This window comes from Alligator mississippiensis, chromosome 4, assembly GCF_030867095.1.
Source record: "Alligator mississippiensis isolate rAllMis1 chromosome 4, rAllMis1, whole genome shotgun sequence".
NCBI classification, from domain to species: domain Eukaryota; kingdom Metazoa; phylum Chordata; order Crocodylia; family Alligatoridae; genus Alligator; species Alligator mississippiensis.
The window spans coordinates 173,043,334-173,056,562 of NC_081827.1; the positions used below are offsets into that span (position 1 = coordinate 173,043,334).

Genomic DNA, 13,229 nt, shown 5'->3' on the forward strand with positions numbered 1-13,229 from the left:
ATTGTCCAGGAGGTCTCCAGAGTGCCAGTGTACCCGTGACTCACAACGTGAACATGCCTGTATGCTTGTGTAGATCGGTTACGGATTATGGCGTGCAGACTTTACATCAGGAAGGCAAATGCACTGTTACGTTTTAAAAACCCACCTGGCTACTGTATAAATTGGATTCAACGTTTCATATTCATTTTAATGAATGCCCCGCCGTTGATCTCCTGGGGGGCTCTTAGCAGTCTCCTGGAGATGCACTGGCGATGTGTAGGGGGTGCACGTGAACTCCCTGAGGCTGGCTGCTGCTGATGGTGCGGGCGGTGCCTGCGGGTGCTCACTGTTCACCCTCCTCTCCCCCGTTCCTGCCAACCCCGCTGGCAGTCTGTGGGCGGTTGCCCACCACCACGGCCTACGAGCGGTCCCCGCTCACCTCCACCATGGCCTGCAGGCGGTCTCCGTGCGGCCCAGCCTCGGGAGGCACGAGGCGTGGGTGTGGAGATGCCCCAGGGCAGTCCTGGAGGGCTGGCGCCCCCAGTGGTGCGGCGGCCCGTTGCGGATGCCCAAGGAGGCCCGCGAGCGGCCGGAGCCGTGTGAAGCGGGGCTCTGCCTGGCACCAGAGCGGAGCCGGTGGCAGAGCAGGGCCGCGCCCGGGTTGATGCGGCCACCGGCTCCTCCCCCGCGCTTTCGCTTTCCCTTGTTGAACCACAAAAACCCCAAGCCGCGGCGGCGCCCACTGCCACCCCGGCTGGGCCCCAGGCCTGCTGCGGGCTTGGCCCACCAGGAGCGGGGCCTGCGGTGCGTGGGGCCGGGGCCGGGGCCGGGGCCGGGGGCGGGCCGCGCGCGTGTGTGTGTGTACGCGGGGCGGCGGCGAGTCAGGTGCTGCGCGGGCGGCTGCGGCCCCTTTAAGAGCCGGGCAGGCCGGGCCCTGGTGGCGGAGCGCGTCTCGGGGCACCAAGTTTTTGCCTCCCGCCCTTGCGGCTCGGCCGGAGTGGAGGCCGCGCTCCCGCCCCCCGAGGAGGCGCCGCGGAACCACCTTGAGCCCGGCCTGCGCTCGCCCCGCTCCCTCCCACCGCCTTCCTGCCCCGCAGCTGGGGGAGGGTCCCGGGCCGGGTCGGGCCGGGGGCGCTCCCGGCTCCGCCGCCACTGGCCGGGGTGAGGCGCCGCGGGGGCCCGGGGCTGGGGCGTGGGAGCCCCCTGCCCTGCCCTGCCCTGCCCTGCCCCGCGGGGCGCAGGCACCTGCTCCTGGGCCCGCTGCGCTGCGCTGCCAACCCCCTCCCCCCCCCCCCTCCGGCCAGCGCTGGGGAGTAGGGCACCTCTCTCTCGCTTCCTCTCTCTGTGTTTCTAAGCCTCCCTCCCGCTCTCTTTTTGTCCTAGCTGTGCTCTTGGCCCTGCCTGGCGCCACTTGTTGAGATGAAAGTGACCGTCTGCTTTGGCAAGACGGGGATCGTGGTTCCCTGCAAGGATGGGCAGCTCCGTGTCTGCGACCTGACCCAGCAGGCGCTCCAGCGGTACCTCAAAACCAAAGAGAAGGTAAGGGACGTGGCCCACCCCGCCACCTGGCCCGCCCCTCGCCCACCGCCTGCCACGGGCCACCTGACCCCACGGCTGGCCCTGCGGCCCGAATGCGCCCCGGGCTGGGCTGGCCCGTTCTGTTCGGTGTCTGCCCGATTTTGTGCGTGGAGCCTGTGCAGTTGGTAGCAGATGAGGCTACCCCTCCTCTAGCAGGAGGTGGATGTGGCTGGGGTACTAAGTCCTAGCACTTGAAGGTTATGCATAGCTCTTTGGGGAAAGGCTCCAACTCCTTCCTTCAGCAGTATGGTTTCCTGCAGCAATGAAGGGCTGGGAGTCGGCAGCCCCAGCAGAGATCTGCGGGCTAATGTTTTGAACGGCGCTGCCAAATGTTTGCAGGAACAGTTGATCGTGACAAGCTGGAAATGTGTCCGTTGAGCTAACAAGCTCGAGTGGTTTATTCTCAATGGTTAACGGCTCCTGTGTTCAAGATGCCACCTGTTTTGGTTGTGACGGCGCAAAGCTTGTCATGCATGGTTTGTCTCTCCAGCAAAATCTGTGTGATTTAGTGCTATTCCTATGCTCACCAGAGTCCTACATGGTTCTGCAATTAAAAATGTATCTAGGTTTTGTTTTGCTGGTTTCTGGTTGATAAAATAGACTCACAAGGCCAGTGAATAATTCCTTTGTGACATTGACCCTTATTTTCAGTTTAAAGGCTTGAATCTGCAAATCCTTCATCTCGTGAGAACTTCAGTGACTGCTCACATGAGTGAAGGCTCGCAGGACTGAACCTTGTGATTTAGCTGCTACTTACGGTGCTCAGGAGCTTGAGCTCTGACTTCATATCTGTCACTTGTCTACTTTTTGGGTTATGGACACCAGTACCTTTTTGGAGCTGTTTCAAAAAGGGGCAGAAGTTGTAATCTTCTAATTGTTAAGTGTGAGGGAGCTGGGAAGGATACAATTGTAGCTAAACTGCTCCAACTTTAACACTGGATGAACCAGGAGTTAAAGCCAGAGTGGCTTTGCTACATTTTATATTCCTGCTGCAGCCACCCTTCTGAAATGCCTCCAGATGTACTTGGGTCCATATACTTTGTGATAGCAGCCAAAGCATTTGACCCCTCTATCTTGAGGCTTTCTTGTATAAATTGATGCTGAAGTGCTAATTCTTCCATGCAAGGGTATTTTGGGACTGGTATATAGAAGCTTTGACCAAAATGAGAAGTTTATTGATGTCTAAGATTGTGATAGCTATGGTAAAGGTCATTGTGGCTTCCATGTTTGATTGCACAGGCATCTGTAGTACTTTGCTTACATTTTATTAAATGGTGCTTCAGGAGTCCTGGAGTATACAAGGTACTGTGTATAGTGAACATTACTATATTTGTTTTGTTAATATGTAGACATTTGTATTTTGTAGGTATTAAATGCATATAATACAAAGCATAGCATATGTATTTAAGTGTATACCTTACCTGTTCACAATTATCTGAGGATTAGAAGTTAAGTGGTACTATGGAAGTTAGGAAATACTGTAGTTGGGTTTTGGATTGTTAGAATGTGATAAACTGTTCAGATAAGTACAAGTTCTGTATGAATAACTGCTTATATCAGAAGCAGAATTTTCTTTGATCTAGATCAAGGATGTTGAACATACCCAGGTAGCAGTGGGCTATGGAAACTGGGAGGGTGGCTAGGATGGGGGCATGGCTTCCTGTAGAATTCGGAGCTCTTGGGTCCCAGTGGCTATAGCTTTTAGCCTGTGGCTGCTTACCCTACTGACTCCACTGCTTCTGCCCTGGGCTGAGGCATGGGTAATTTTGACACCCCTGATCTAGGTCAACTTTGGGGATTTACTTTTGAGTTTTTGCTTTGCTCTTGTGAAGACAAAGTTTAGCCGAAAGGTTGTTGTAGCTTTCATGAGGACCGCTTGAAGGTGACTGCTAAACTTGTCCCCTTCTTCTTGCTTTATGACTTATAAAGAGTCCCAAAACTTTTGTAATATTTCCTGTTTGGCTCTATTTGTAATGTCTCTTGTAGTTTAGTCTATGGAGAACTAATTAAATTACTTAAGAAGTGTTTTGAGTGAAGGCGCTGAACAGTTGAAAAGGTGAGCAAAGTTTTTTGTTTTGTTTTGTTTGTTTTTAGTCTGACTGTCAACCTTTTAATTTTTTGCTGGCACTTAACTAATTCAACTTGGGTAACACTTGAAACACAGTATTTTTCTTAAATTGAGTTTTTTCTCCATCATCCAATAAGCTCTTCAAAAGAAATTGAAGACTACAGTTAATACTATTGATATTATTATTAAGGGTGTTGTGTTTTTTTTTTTTTTTTTTTTTTTAAGATTTAAACCCAACCCAAAAATGTTCTTTAGGCTCTCTTCATATGGCATAAAGGGACAAAAAAGACACAAGTCCATTTCAGTTAAAAAAAACAAAAAAAAAAACCCAAAAAAACCTTGCCACCATTTAATGACGGGAAGGGAGAGATATGAAACTACTTTAAATGAATCTAAGATGATTCCAAATAAATCTATAGAGAAACTTGCAGTACAGATTAGAATTAGGTTTAGATAGATAATTCAATTAATGAAGCTTTAATGTGTGCCTCTTAAATTCACTGTGGGTTGCACAGTTAAATATACACTTTGCTTCTTGACTAGTTGGCTTTTGGCAAGTTTTGTTGGCCATCTTAGAATTTAATTCAAAATATATAGAAACTTACATATCTAAATTAAATCATTGGAGGTTGTGCTGTCACAGGAGGGGAATACTGGAAGACTCTCACAGTTTTGGGTTGCTTAATTGCTTTATATCAAACTTGAGAATTCACAGTAATTCTTGGTGTCTATGAGTTGGTGTTGTTCTCTTGGATGGACTGGCCCTGTTATCCCTTCCTCTACTCTTTCTCAAATTAACTTTTTCTATAAATAAATAAAATAAAAAGCATAACAAATGGAACAGTGTAGCGATAGTCAATTGACATCTACTTGTACAGTATGAGTACACAATATGTGGCAGCTTCTAATTTTAATATAATAAAGCTCCCCCGGGCCCTCTTCCTTGGAAGCAGCGGCAGCACGGGGTGCTGGCGGAGGGGGATGGAGGAGATGGTGGGGCAAGCTCCCTCCTTGCTCCTGGGAGGTGGTAGTGCAGGGTGGGGTTAGGGTTAGCAAGCCGGGGGGGGGGGGGGGGGGAGGTGGGGAGAAGGGCGGTTTTTGATGGGCAATTTGCTAGTAGACTTAAAAAGTTAGCAGTTATTATGATGTTTAGATACTCTGCCTATGCTGCAGAATAGTGATCTTGACACTAAATGCTTGTTATTATGCTGTTAGTATGAATAGTTTAATTCTGTCAAGTTGGGGAAATTAAGGATGAGTGAAAGGCTAGAAGTAAGTATTGTCTCACTGCATTGCTATATCTATTTTCATCTTCCTTACTCTAAAGGGAAGTGGTTGATACAATACAGACTTGGAGGATATCCCACCCCATCTTGTTGTTACTCATTAGCTGGTTTTCAATATGACTACTTGTAAATAAATAGCTGAAACTTTTGTGGGCACTTTACTTACTGTAGCTGCTGCATTTTGTGAAGAAACTTGGTTTGGTCACCTGACACACTCCCACTGGCAAGATTTGTTCATAAAGGCTCAGTTACAATTAAAGTTGGTAAAAGAAACTTTCTGAATCATTATTATCTGGGAAGCTGTACAGTAAGAACTACACTCTTTAAAATACTGTTAAGCCTAAACTCTGATTTCTAATGCGACTTTTAAAATGTTTAGATCTCTTGTTCAGTCTCTGTTTGCTTACTGGTCTATTGGGGGGGGGGGGGGAAATCTCCCTATTACAATATTACTTTTAAAAAGCTATTAGTGGAAAGATCTAATTATTTTAAGAAAATATTCAAAGTTTGATACATCTCAGCATAAAACCAACTACTTGCCTTTTGAGAATTGACGCTTATTGTTTTGATAAGTTGCTGTCTATCTCCATTTCATTTCAGTAAATACTTGCCTCTTGTTAAACAAATATTAATACAACTTCATCGCAAATCTAACAAGCCTTTTTTTTTTTTTTCCCTATTGTGATTGGAGCATGTGCGTGATTCCCTATGAATAGAAAGATACGATAAGCTACATGTTTCATAAAACTTCTCTGGTTCTAAATCATCCTTTTTACTCTGACACTTGTGTTAAGGTATTTCTGGTGTCTTAAGGAATGCATTCTCCAGAGGGTTACCTTGAGTTATCTGTGTGTTAATTACTTTCAGTGGGAGCTGGACATATTGTAAAATAACACTTGTTGTGTCTGTGTTGGCATAGCGTTTGCTTGTTTGTGGTGCTAAGGCTTGTAAAAAGAGTAGGTTGTGGGTCTTAGTCCTGTAGTAAGCTTCCTTAATTCTTTCCCAGTGAACTCTGTTTCTTGTACACACCAGACGGGGATTTTGGGAAGGTGTTGAAGAAATAATAGCTCTTGAATATTGTTAGCTTGTGTTCTCACTTCAGTGTGGTTAGTTGGCTGGCAGTTGGTGAGTGTTGCTTGCTCAGGTTTTAGCCCCTCATAGAAGAGACAAATTTGAGATAAAAGCCCCGTTTCTCTGGAAAAAATTGCATGTGGAAGGGACACAAATTGGGCACAATACTTGGGTTGCAGTTTAACATTGCAATGAAGGCAAGCCCTTATAGAGGGCTTGGGATTGAAGCTTCAATGATATATTTTTTCAGTCTTGTTAACTTTAGGTCAGACTTCTGAAGGCTGTTAATGTAGACAAGGATGTGTGTCTATTATGTATGTGCGTTTAAAAAAAAAAAAATGGTAATGAATTCTAAGAATGAAATGCAGTATAAACCTCCTTTCAGATGTAATGAAACTTAGTTTAGTATCCCTTTGGAAGGGAAATCTTCAAGAATCCTGTCTTGAAGTGATACATACATGGTCTTGCATGCTGGGGGGTGTGTGTGTGTGTGTGTTTGTTTTTTTTTTTAATTTGCATGCATGGCAGTCTCATAAAATAGAAAGTCTTTTTTTTTTTGGTTTCGTAGTTGGAACACACGCTGGGTGTTTCCATAACCACTTCTCAAATATGGTTTAATGTCTTAATTCATTATTACTTGGAGTGGTAATGTAGAGATGATCAAGGGGTAGCTAACTTTTCATGTAAAGTCAGTACTTGGCCTCCTTCCTTGAACCACTGGCATAACATTGGGAGGGGTATATAAAAAGTGGAAATGGGGAGAGATTACTAAAGAGGAGTATACCTCCTCTGCTCGCGCTTGTAGGGAGGCAGTTCGACAGGCCAAAACTACCGTGGAGCTGAGGATGGCATCCCAAGTTAAGGATAACAAAAAATTGTTTTTCAGATATATAGGGAGTAAAAGGAAGGCCCAGGGTGGAATAGGACCTCTACTAAATGGGCATAAGCAATTGGTGACGGACAGGGGGGACAAGGCTGAACTCCTCAATGAGTTCTTTGCCTAAGTGTTCCTAAATGAGGGGCAAGACGAGTCTCTCACTGGGATTGTAGAGAGGCAGCAGCAGGGCGCCAGACTACCAAGCGTAGACCCTGAGATGGTGCAGAGTCATTTGGAAGAACTGGATGCCTTTAAGCCGGCAGGCCTGGATGAGCTCCATCCGAGGGTACTGAAGGCACTGGCTGACGTTGCATAGCTACTGGTGGGAATATTTGAACACTCATGGTGCACGGCCCAGGTCCCGGAGGACTGGAAAAGGGCCAATGTGGTCCCCATTTTCAAGAAGGGGAGGAAGGAGGACCCAGGCGACTATAGGCCAGTCAGTCTCACCTCCATCCTTGGCAAAGTCTTTGAAAAAACTATCAAGGCTCACATATGCGAGAGCCCGGCAGGACAAATTATGCTGAGGGGAAACAAGCACGGGGTCGTAGCAGGTAGATTATGCCTGACTAATCTAGTCTCTGTTTATGACCAGGTTACAAAACACCTGGATTCTGGAGTAGGGGTTGACGTCGTTTACTTAGACTTCAGGAAGGCCTTCAATACGGTATCCCACCCCGTACTGGTGAACAAGTTAAGAGGCTGTGACTTGGATGACTACACAGTCCGGTGGGTGGTGAACTGGCTAGAGGGTTGTAGTGGATGGGTCGGTATTGACTTGGAAGGGTGTGGGCAGTGGGGTCCCGCAGGGCTCGGTCCTTGGACCGATACTCTTCAGTGTCTTCATCAGCGAATTGGACTCTGTCCAAGTTTGCGGATGACCCAAAACTGTGGGGAGAAGTGGACACACCAGAGGGCAGGGAACAACTACAAGCAGACCTGGACAGGTTGGACATATGGGCAGAAAACAACAGAATGAAATTCAACAAGGAGAAATGCAAAGTGCTGCACCTAGGGAGGAAAAATGTCCAGCATACCTACTGCCTAGGAAATGACCTGCTTGGTGGCACAGAAGAGGAAAGGGATCTTGGAGTCCTAGTGGACTCCAAGATGAACATGAGTTGTCAGTGTGACGAAGTCATCAGGAAAGCTAATGGCACTTTATCGTGCATCAGCAGATGTATGATGAACAGAACCAAGGAAGTGATACTTCCCCTCTATCGGGCGCTGGTCAAACTGCAGTTGGAGTACTGCGTGCAATTCTGGGCACTGCACTTCAAGAGGGATGTGGATAATCTGGAGAGGGTCCAGAGAAGGGCCACTCATATGGTTAAGGGCCTGCAGGCCAAGCCCTGTGAGGAGAGACTGGGGCACCTGGACCTCTTCAGCCTCTGCAAGAGAAGGTTGAGAGGCAACCTTGTGGCTGCCTATAAGTTCATCATGGGGGCACAGAAGGGAATTGGTGAGGTTTTATTCACCAAGGTGCCCCGGGGGTTACAAGAAATAATGGCCATAAGCTCGCAGAGAGCAGATCTAGACTAGACATTAGGAAGAACTTCACAGTTCGAGTGGCCAAAGTCTGGAATGGGCTCCCAAGGGAGGTGGTGCTCTCCCCTACCCTGGGGGTCTTCAAGAGGAGGTTAGATAGGCATCTAGCTGAGGTCATCTGAACCCAGCACTCTTTCCTGCCTATGCAGGGGGTCGGACTCGATCTATTGAGGTCCCTTCCGACCCTAACATCTATGAATCTATGAACATCTGCAGATGCTTCTTCAGCCTGACAAAGGGTATTTATACCCAAAAGCTAGCAAAGAAGAATTTTTCCAACTATTTGAGTTGGTCTAATTAGAAGATATCAGATTTACCCAAACAATCTTGTCTGCCTATGTCCTTAGACCAACACAGCTACAACCTATACCCCTGTAGCATAACATCTGGCACTTTTGGACTTGCAGCATTGTTTTTCACTGGCAAAAACTGTACTGCAACCACCAGTCTATTCCTCAGGGTAGGTGAACTTCATTGACTACTAACCTGGATTAGTACTGGTAACAGGGCGCATCCAGATGAGCGCACACATGCCTTTTGCCCTGTCTCAAACCCCTTTGAGATGGGGAAAGGGGCACGTGTGGGAACGAAATGTTTGCAGCTCAGGGAGAAAAATTAGATCCCTGGATATCCAGGGGTCTAAAAAAACCAAAGCTTAAAAAAAGTGGGGAAGGGCACGGTCTGGGACCTGAGGCAGCTGGAGCTGGGTCCTCCAGGGAGACGCTCTGGCTGCCAGAGCGTCTCCATGGTTGGCCCCTTGCCTTGGTGTAGAAATGCGTGGCCAGCCAGGCCATGTGTTCAGCACCAGGGCTCCAGTGCTGGTGAGTAAGTGGGGGGGGGGGGGACCACAGGGGGACGCCTGCTGTCCCCTCCTGATCACTGCCCAGCCAGGTCCTGCCACCCTTGGGGCCCCTTTGCTGCCTGACCGGGCTGGGCCCATGGTAGCAGGACCCAGCGCGGCATGCAGGGACCACATACTGGGCCTAGCCAGGCCCTCCAGGGTGGAGTTGGGGCCCTGGGGGGAGGTGGTGGTGGGGGATTCTATGTGCTTTGTTTTTGGGGAGGGCTGCACCCTGTGGGGGCCAGGGGACCCACCCCTCCTGAGCAGCCCCCACACCCACAGTCACCCTAGCAATCACCCCACACTTACCTACACACCAACCCACATCCCACCACACACCCACCTGCCTTCCCCCACACCCCTTCTTACCACCTTCCTGCAAAGAAGCCCACCTCCCCACCAGTCATGCACCCACCATGTATACTTTGGTTTTCTTCGCACATCAACACATAGATATTTAGAATTTATTTTATCATGATGATAGAGACACTGGTAGGCTTCCACATTGCTTTAACATTTTAAATATACCAATAAAGCATTGCCCAACTGGTTGCACGCGTGCTCTCTCTCTCTCTTTTGATATGTATGTGTGTGGAGTGGTCTTTTGTTTTAATTGTGGAAGAACATGGTTTTTGTGGGGTATTTTTAAAAATGGATTTCGGGATGCTGCTGCAGCAGTCCAGCTAGCACAAGGGGTAGTGTCCCCAGGTACCAAGTGGCCGGGCTCCTGGGAGCGAGTAGCCCTGAGCTGCTTGCCAGGGCAGCTCTTTATATGGATGGGGCCTGGACAGGGCAGCTTTTTATACTGCTGGGGATGGCACAGGTGCTGGCCCCAGGCTCTAACTCCCCTGCCTGGCTCCTCCCGCAACCAGGGGTCATTTTGCCCCAACTAGCACAATTTGCTCCACAACACAGTGCATGTCTGAGCACGTGCTCTGAGGCAAAAAGCCCTGACTCAAATTTGCACTGCTTCTGTTTGAGCTTCTGCAAGTGCATGTGCTTGCATGTGTGGATGCACCCATACTCCTCTGGGCCAGCTGCCAGTGGACTGCAGTTGCAGGGTTGGCCTTTGTGCGGCACTACTGCCATTTGTGCCCCTTGCCTGGCCATCTGGGCAGCTATCATTCAGAAGATGTTCAGGGTGTGGTGGCCTGCTTTGAACTGTCAAAGCATGTCTTCCTGGCCCCATTTGTCCAGGAGGTCAGCCATAGCCAGATGGGTCCAAGGTGCCAGCTCTGAGCAAGCAGGGTTCTGCCACTGGCCTCCCTAGCAGGAATTCTGGTGTTCCCTATTGGAAAACTGAAAAATCCCTGATTTTAAAAAATCCCAAAGTCTCACTCTCTAAAATACCCCCAAATCCATGTCCCCCCCGACCCCTTACTCACTGGCACTGGAGCTCTGGTGCTGAAACACTAGGCCAGTGGCAGGACCTAGGTGGCCGCTTGTTTCATCACCAGGGCGAGAGGCAACCATAGAGCCGCTGTGGCAGCCAGAGCGTCTCTATGGAGGACCCAGCCTCTGGTTACCTCAGGGAATGGTCAGGGACTTTTTTTTTTTTTTTTTAGACCCCTGGATATCCAGGGGTCTAACTTATCTCCCTGCACTGCAAACTTACAGTGCAGGGAACATTTTTGTTTCCCACACATGCCTGTCGACCTACCTCAAAGGGATTTGAGGCAGAGCAAGAGGCACATGCACGCATAATGGTTAAGGCCACTCAATAGTAATACATTCCTGACTGAAGAGAAAACTATGTTGAATGGAATTTAGAGGGTTAATGTTGTAGGTTGACTATCTTTGTCACCTTTGGATTTCTTCTAATACTATATTCTTTTTGATAATTTCACGTGTCTATCTTTTTTCTTTGTCTGCTCCTGCCTGCCCCACAACATGACAATTGTAGCTTTTGGAACAGAACCTAGTTGCTGCAAAGGAGCCAGCAGCAGAAGTACAAAATGTTCTTTTTGCAGTTAATTTTAAAACTTGTGTTTTTTGTTTTTTTTTTTTTTTCAAGTTATTTTGCTCCAAAACTAGGTATCCTTATTTGCAAACACAGTCCAAATTTCCATAGATATTATGGAAAAGTCAAAATGCAGGGGGAAAACAAATCAAACAAAAAAAATGCAAAATTTAAAATGTTAGGAATTCCTGTGATTTTTTTTTTTTTTTTTCCTTGTGCAAACTAGGAATGTTTTTTGTGAAATCTATACATTTAAGAGCCAGAATAATAATGGGAAAGTATTGCCTTTTCTTAAGTAGCCTCTCGTTTTTGTTATCCCACCCACACCTATTTCTGTCTTTGCCTTAGCACTAATTGGCTTAATCCATTATCTACTTTCTACACAAGCATAACTTCTAATTTTAACCTCCAGTTTTACTTAGCAATTTCTTAATTATTCATTGCTACATCCATCTTAATGTTCTCTTGTCTGCTTAATATACCACAGTTCATTATCAAGCTTCTAATATATTTTTGGGGCTTTCATATATTTTTCTTGAATGTGAAAATCATAATTAAGCTGTTAAGCAAACTTAAAAATGCTAATTTGATAGCTTGCTAATAAAAGGAAATACAATAGGTATATTGGTTCTTATCCACAACTGTGGGGGAGTTCATGGGTGACTGCCTGGCAAAATATAGTCCTTTTCCAGATAAGTAGAAAGAAAAATTACTGAAGTTACCTTAATATTTACACACCTTCATATAGCTTTGATATTATTTCTAGTAATACCAATCTTGTTCGTTTGTTTGTTTGTTTGTTTGTTTGTTTGTTTTCTCCTTCATGGCCTCTCTTGGGTACTCTATAATCTGTTTGGAAAAAAACTGACTTCATGCTGGAAGTCAAACTTTTCATACAAGATGCTGTCCAGTAGTATTGTCTTAACTTGAAAAATAAATTATATTTTTCAGCTTTTATAAATGAAATGGAAAATACAGATTACAGGCTTAAATTTAATGTTGAATACTGTGCTTAAAATATGAAAGCCTAAAGTAATTTACCAGACATGTAGAGCTACCCTGGAAATGCTATAAATAAGAATGCCAAGTATGGAATGATCTAGAGATCTATGACATAAGTCTTTGTTTTTTCTGGTTTGCTTTGCTTTGCTTTTTTTTAAGTTCAGAGGTGTTACTACAGTTGTTTGATGTATTTGAGAAACAGCAAAACTTTAGAATACTCAACTTTTAATGGAGTTCTAAAAAGAAACTATTGGATGTTTGCACAAAGTTTCATATTTACTTGATTCCAAGACAAATCCCCCTCTCTGCTGCCACTCCAGCAAGATGGCAGGGGGTGCAGTCAGTGGAGAGGCAAGTGTGGGGGGGGGGGGGGGACTAGCCTGCTTGCTCCCCATTCTGGTAGCAGCCCCTTCTGTTTTCCTAATTGCCCTCCAATAATTAGATTCTAGGCATGGAAATCATAACATTTGTTATTTTCCATGTCTAAAATCTAATTAAATCTTTAAATTCAATATATAAGTGATCCATAGCCTTGAATTTATATAGGGAAGAGAGACCATTAACATGCACAGTTGTTGATACTATATTCACCATATTTACTTGAATACAAGATGACCCTGAATACATAATTTATATGCAGATGAAGCTCAGGGCAACCTCATTTGGCTCTACCACATGGACTGTGGGGCCAAACTAATGATGTGACGGGTTGAGGGAAGGGGTGACAGGGATTCTTTGTGAACTGTTTTGGGCCCTGTTTGGTGATGTTTGCCAGACATTTAAGGCTGCTGAAGAAATGGGAATAGTTGGAAATGGGAAGCAAAGGTACAGCTCAGCTGTGAGAGTGAAGAAGGTGAAATGTATTCAGTGTAGTAATTCGCCATGACTTGAAAAAGAGCACTGAGGGGGCTTGCATGCAATAGGTATTACCATATCTTGTTCAAATGGGTTGCACAAATACATGCGTGTGGTAGATTCCCATGTGGGCTGGGTGTTTTGTTTTTTGAGCATGACTAAAA

The 13,229-nt window shown here is 46.3% G+C and overlaps 1 protein-coding gene across 8 annotated transcripts in view; it reads left to right on the forward strand.

The window, feature by feature from the left end:
- Positions 1-554: 554 nt before the first annotated feature.
- Positions 555-13,229, forward strand: part of PARD3B (par-3 family cell polarity regulator beta) — a 792,385-nt gene continuing 779,710 nt past the window's right edge. For 4 of the 8 annotated variants that reach the window (XM_059727093.1, XM_019492031.2, XM_019492032.2 and 1 more), the window contains exons 1-2: positions 911-1,140; positions 1,363-1,518. In XM_059727093.1, coding sequence (XP_059583076.1) covers positions 1,399-1,518 — 120 coding nt within the window. In that variant the 5' untranslated portion in view covers positions 911-1,140; positions 1,363-1,398. Of the gene's footprint in view, positions 784-909; positions 1,141-1,362; positions 1,519-13,229 lie in introns of those variants that run through there. The other 4 variants (XM_059727096.1, XM_059727095.1, XM_059727097.1 and 1 more) reach the window with 2 other exon arrangements.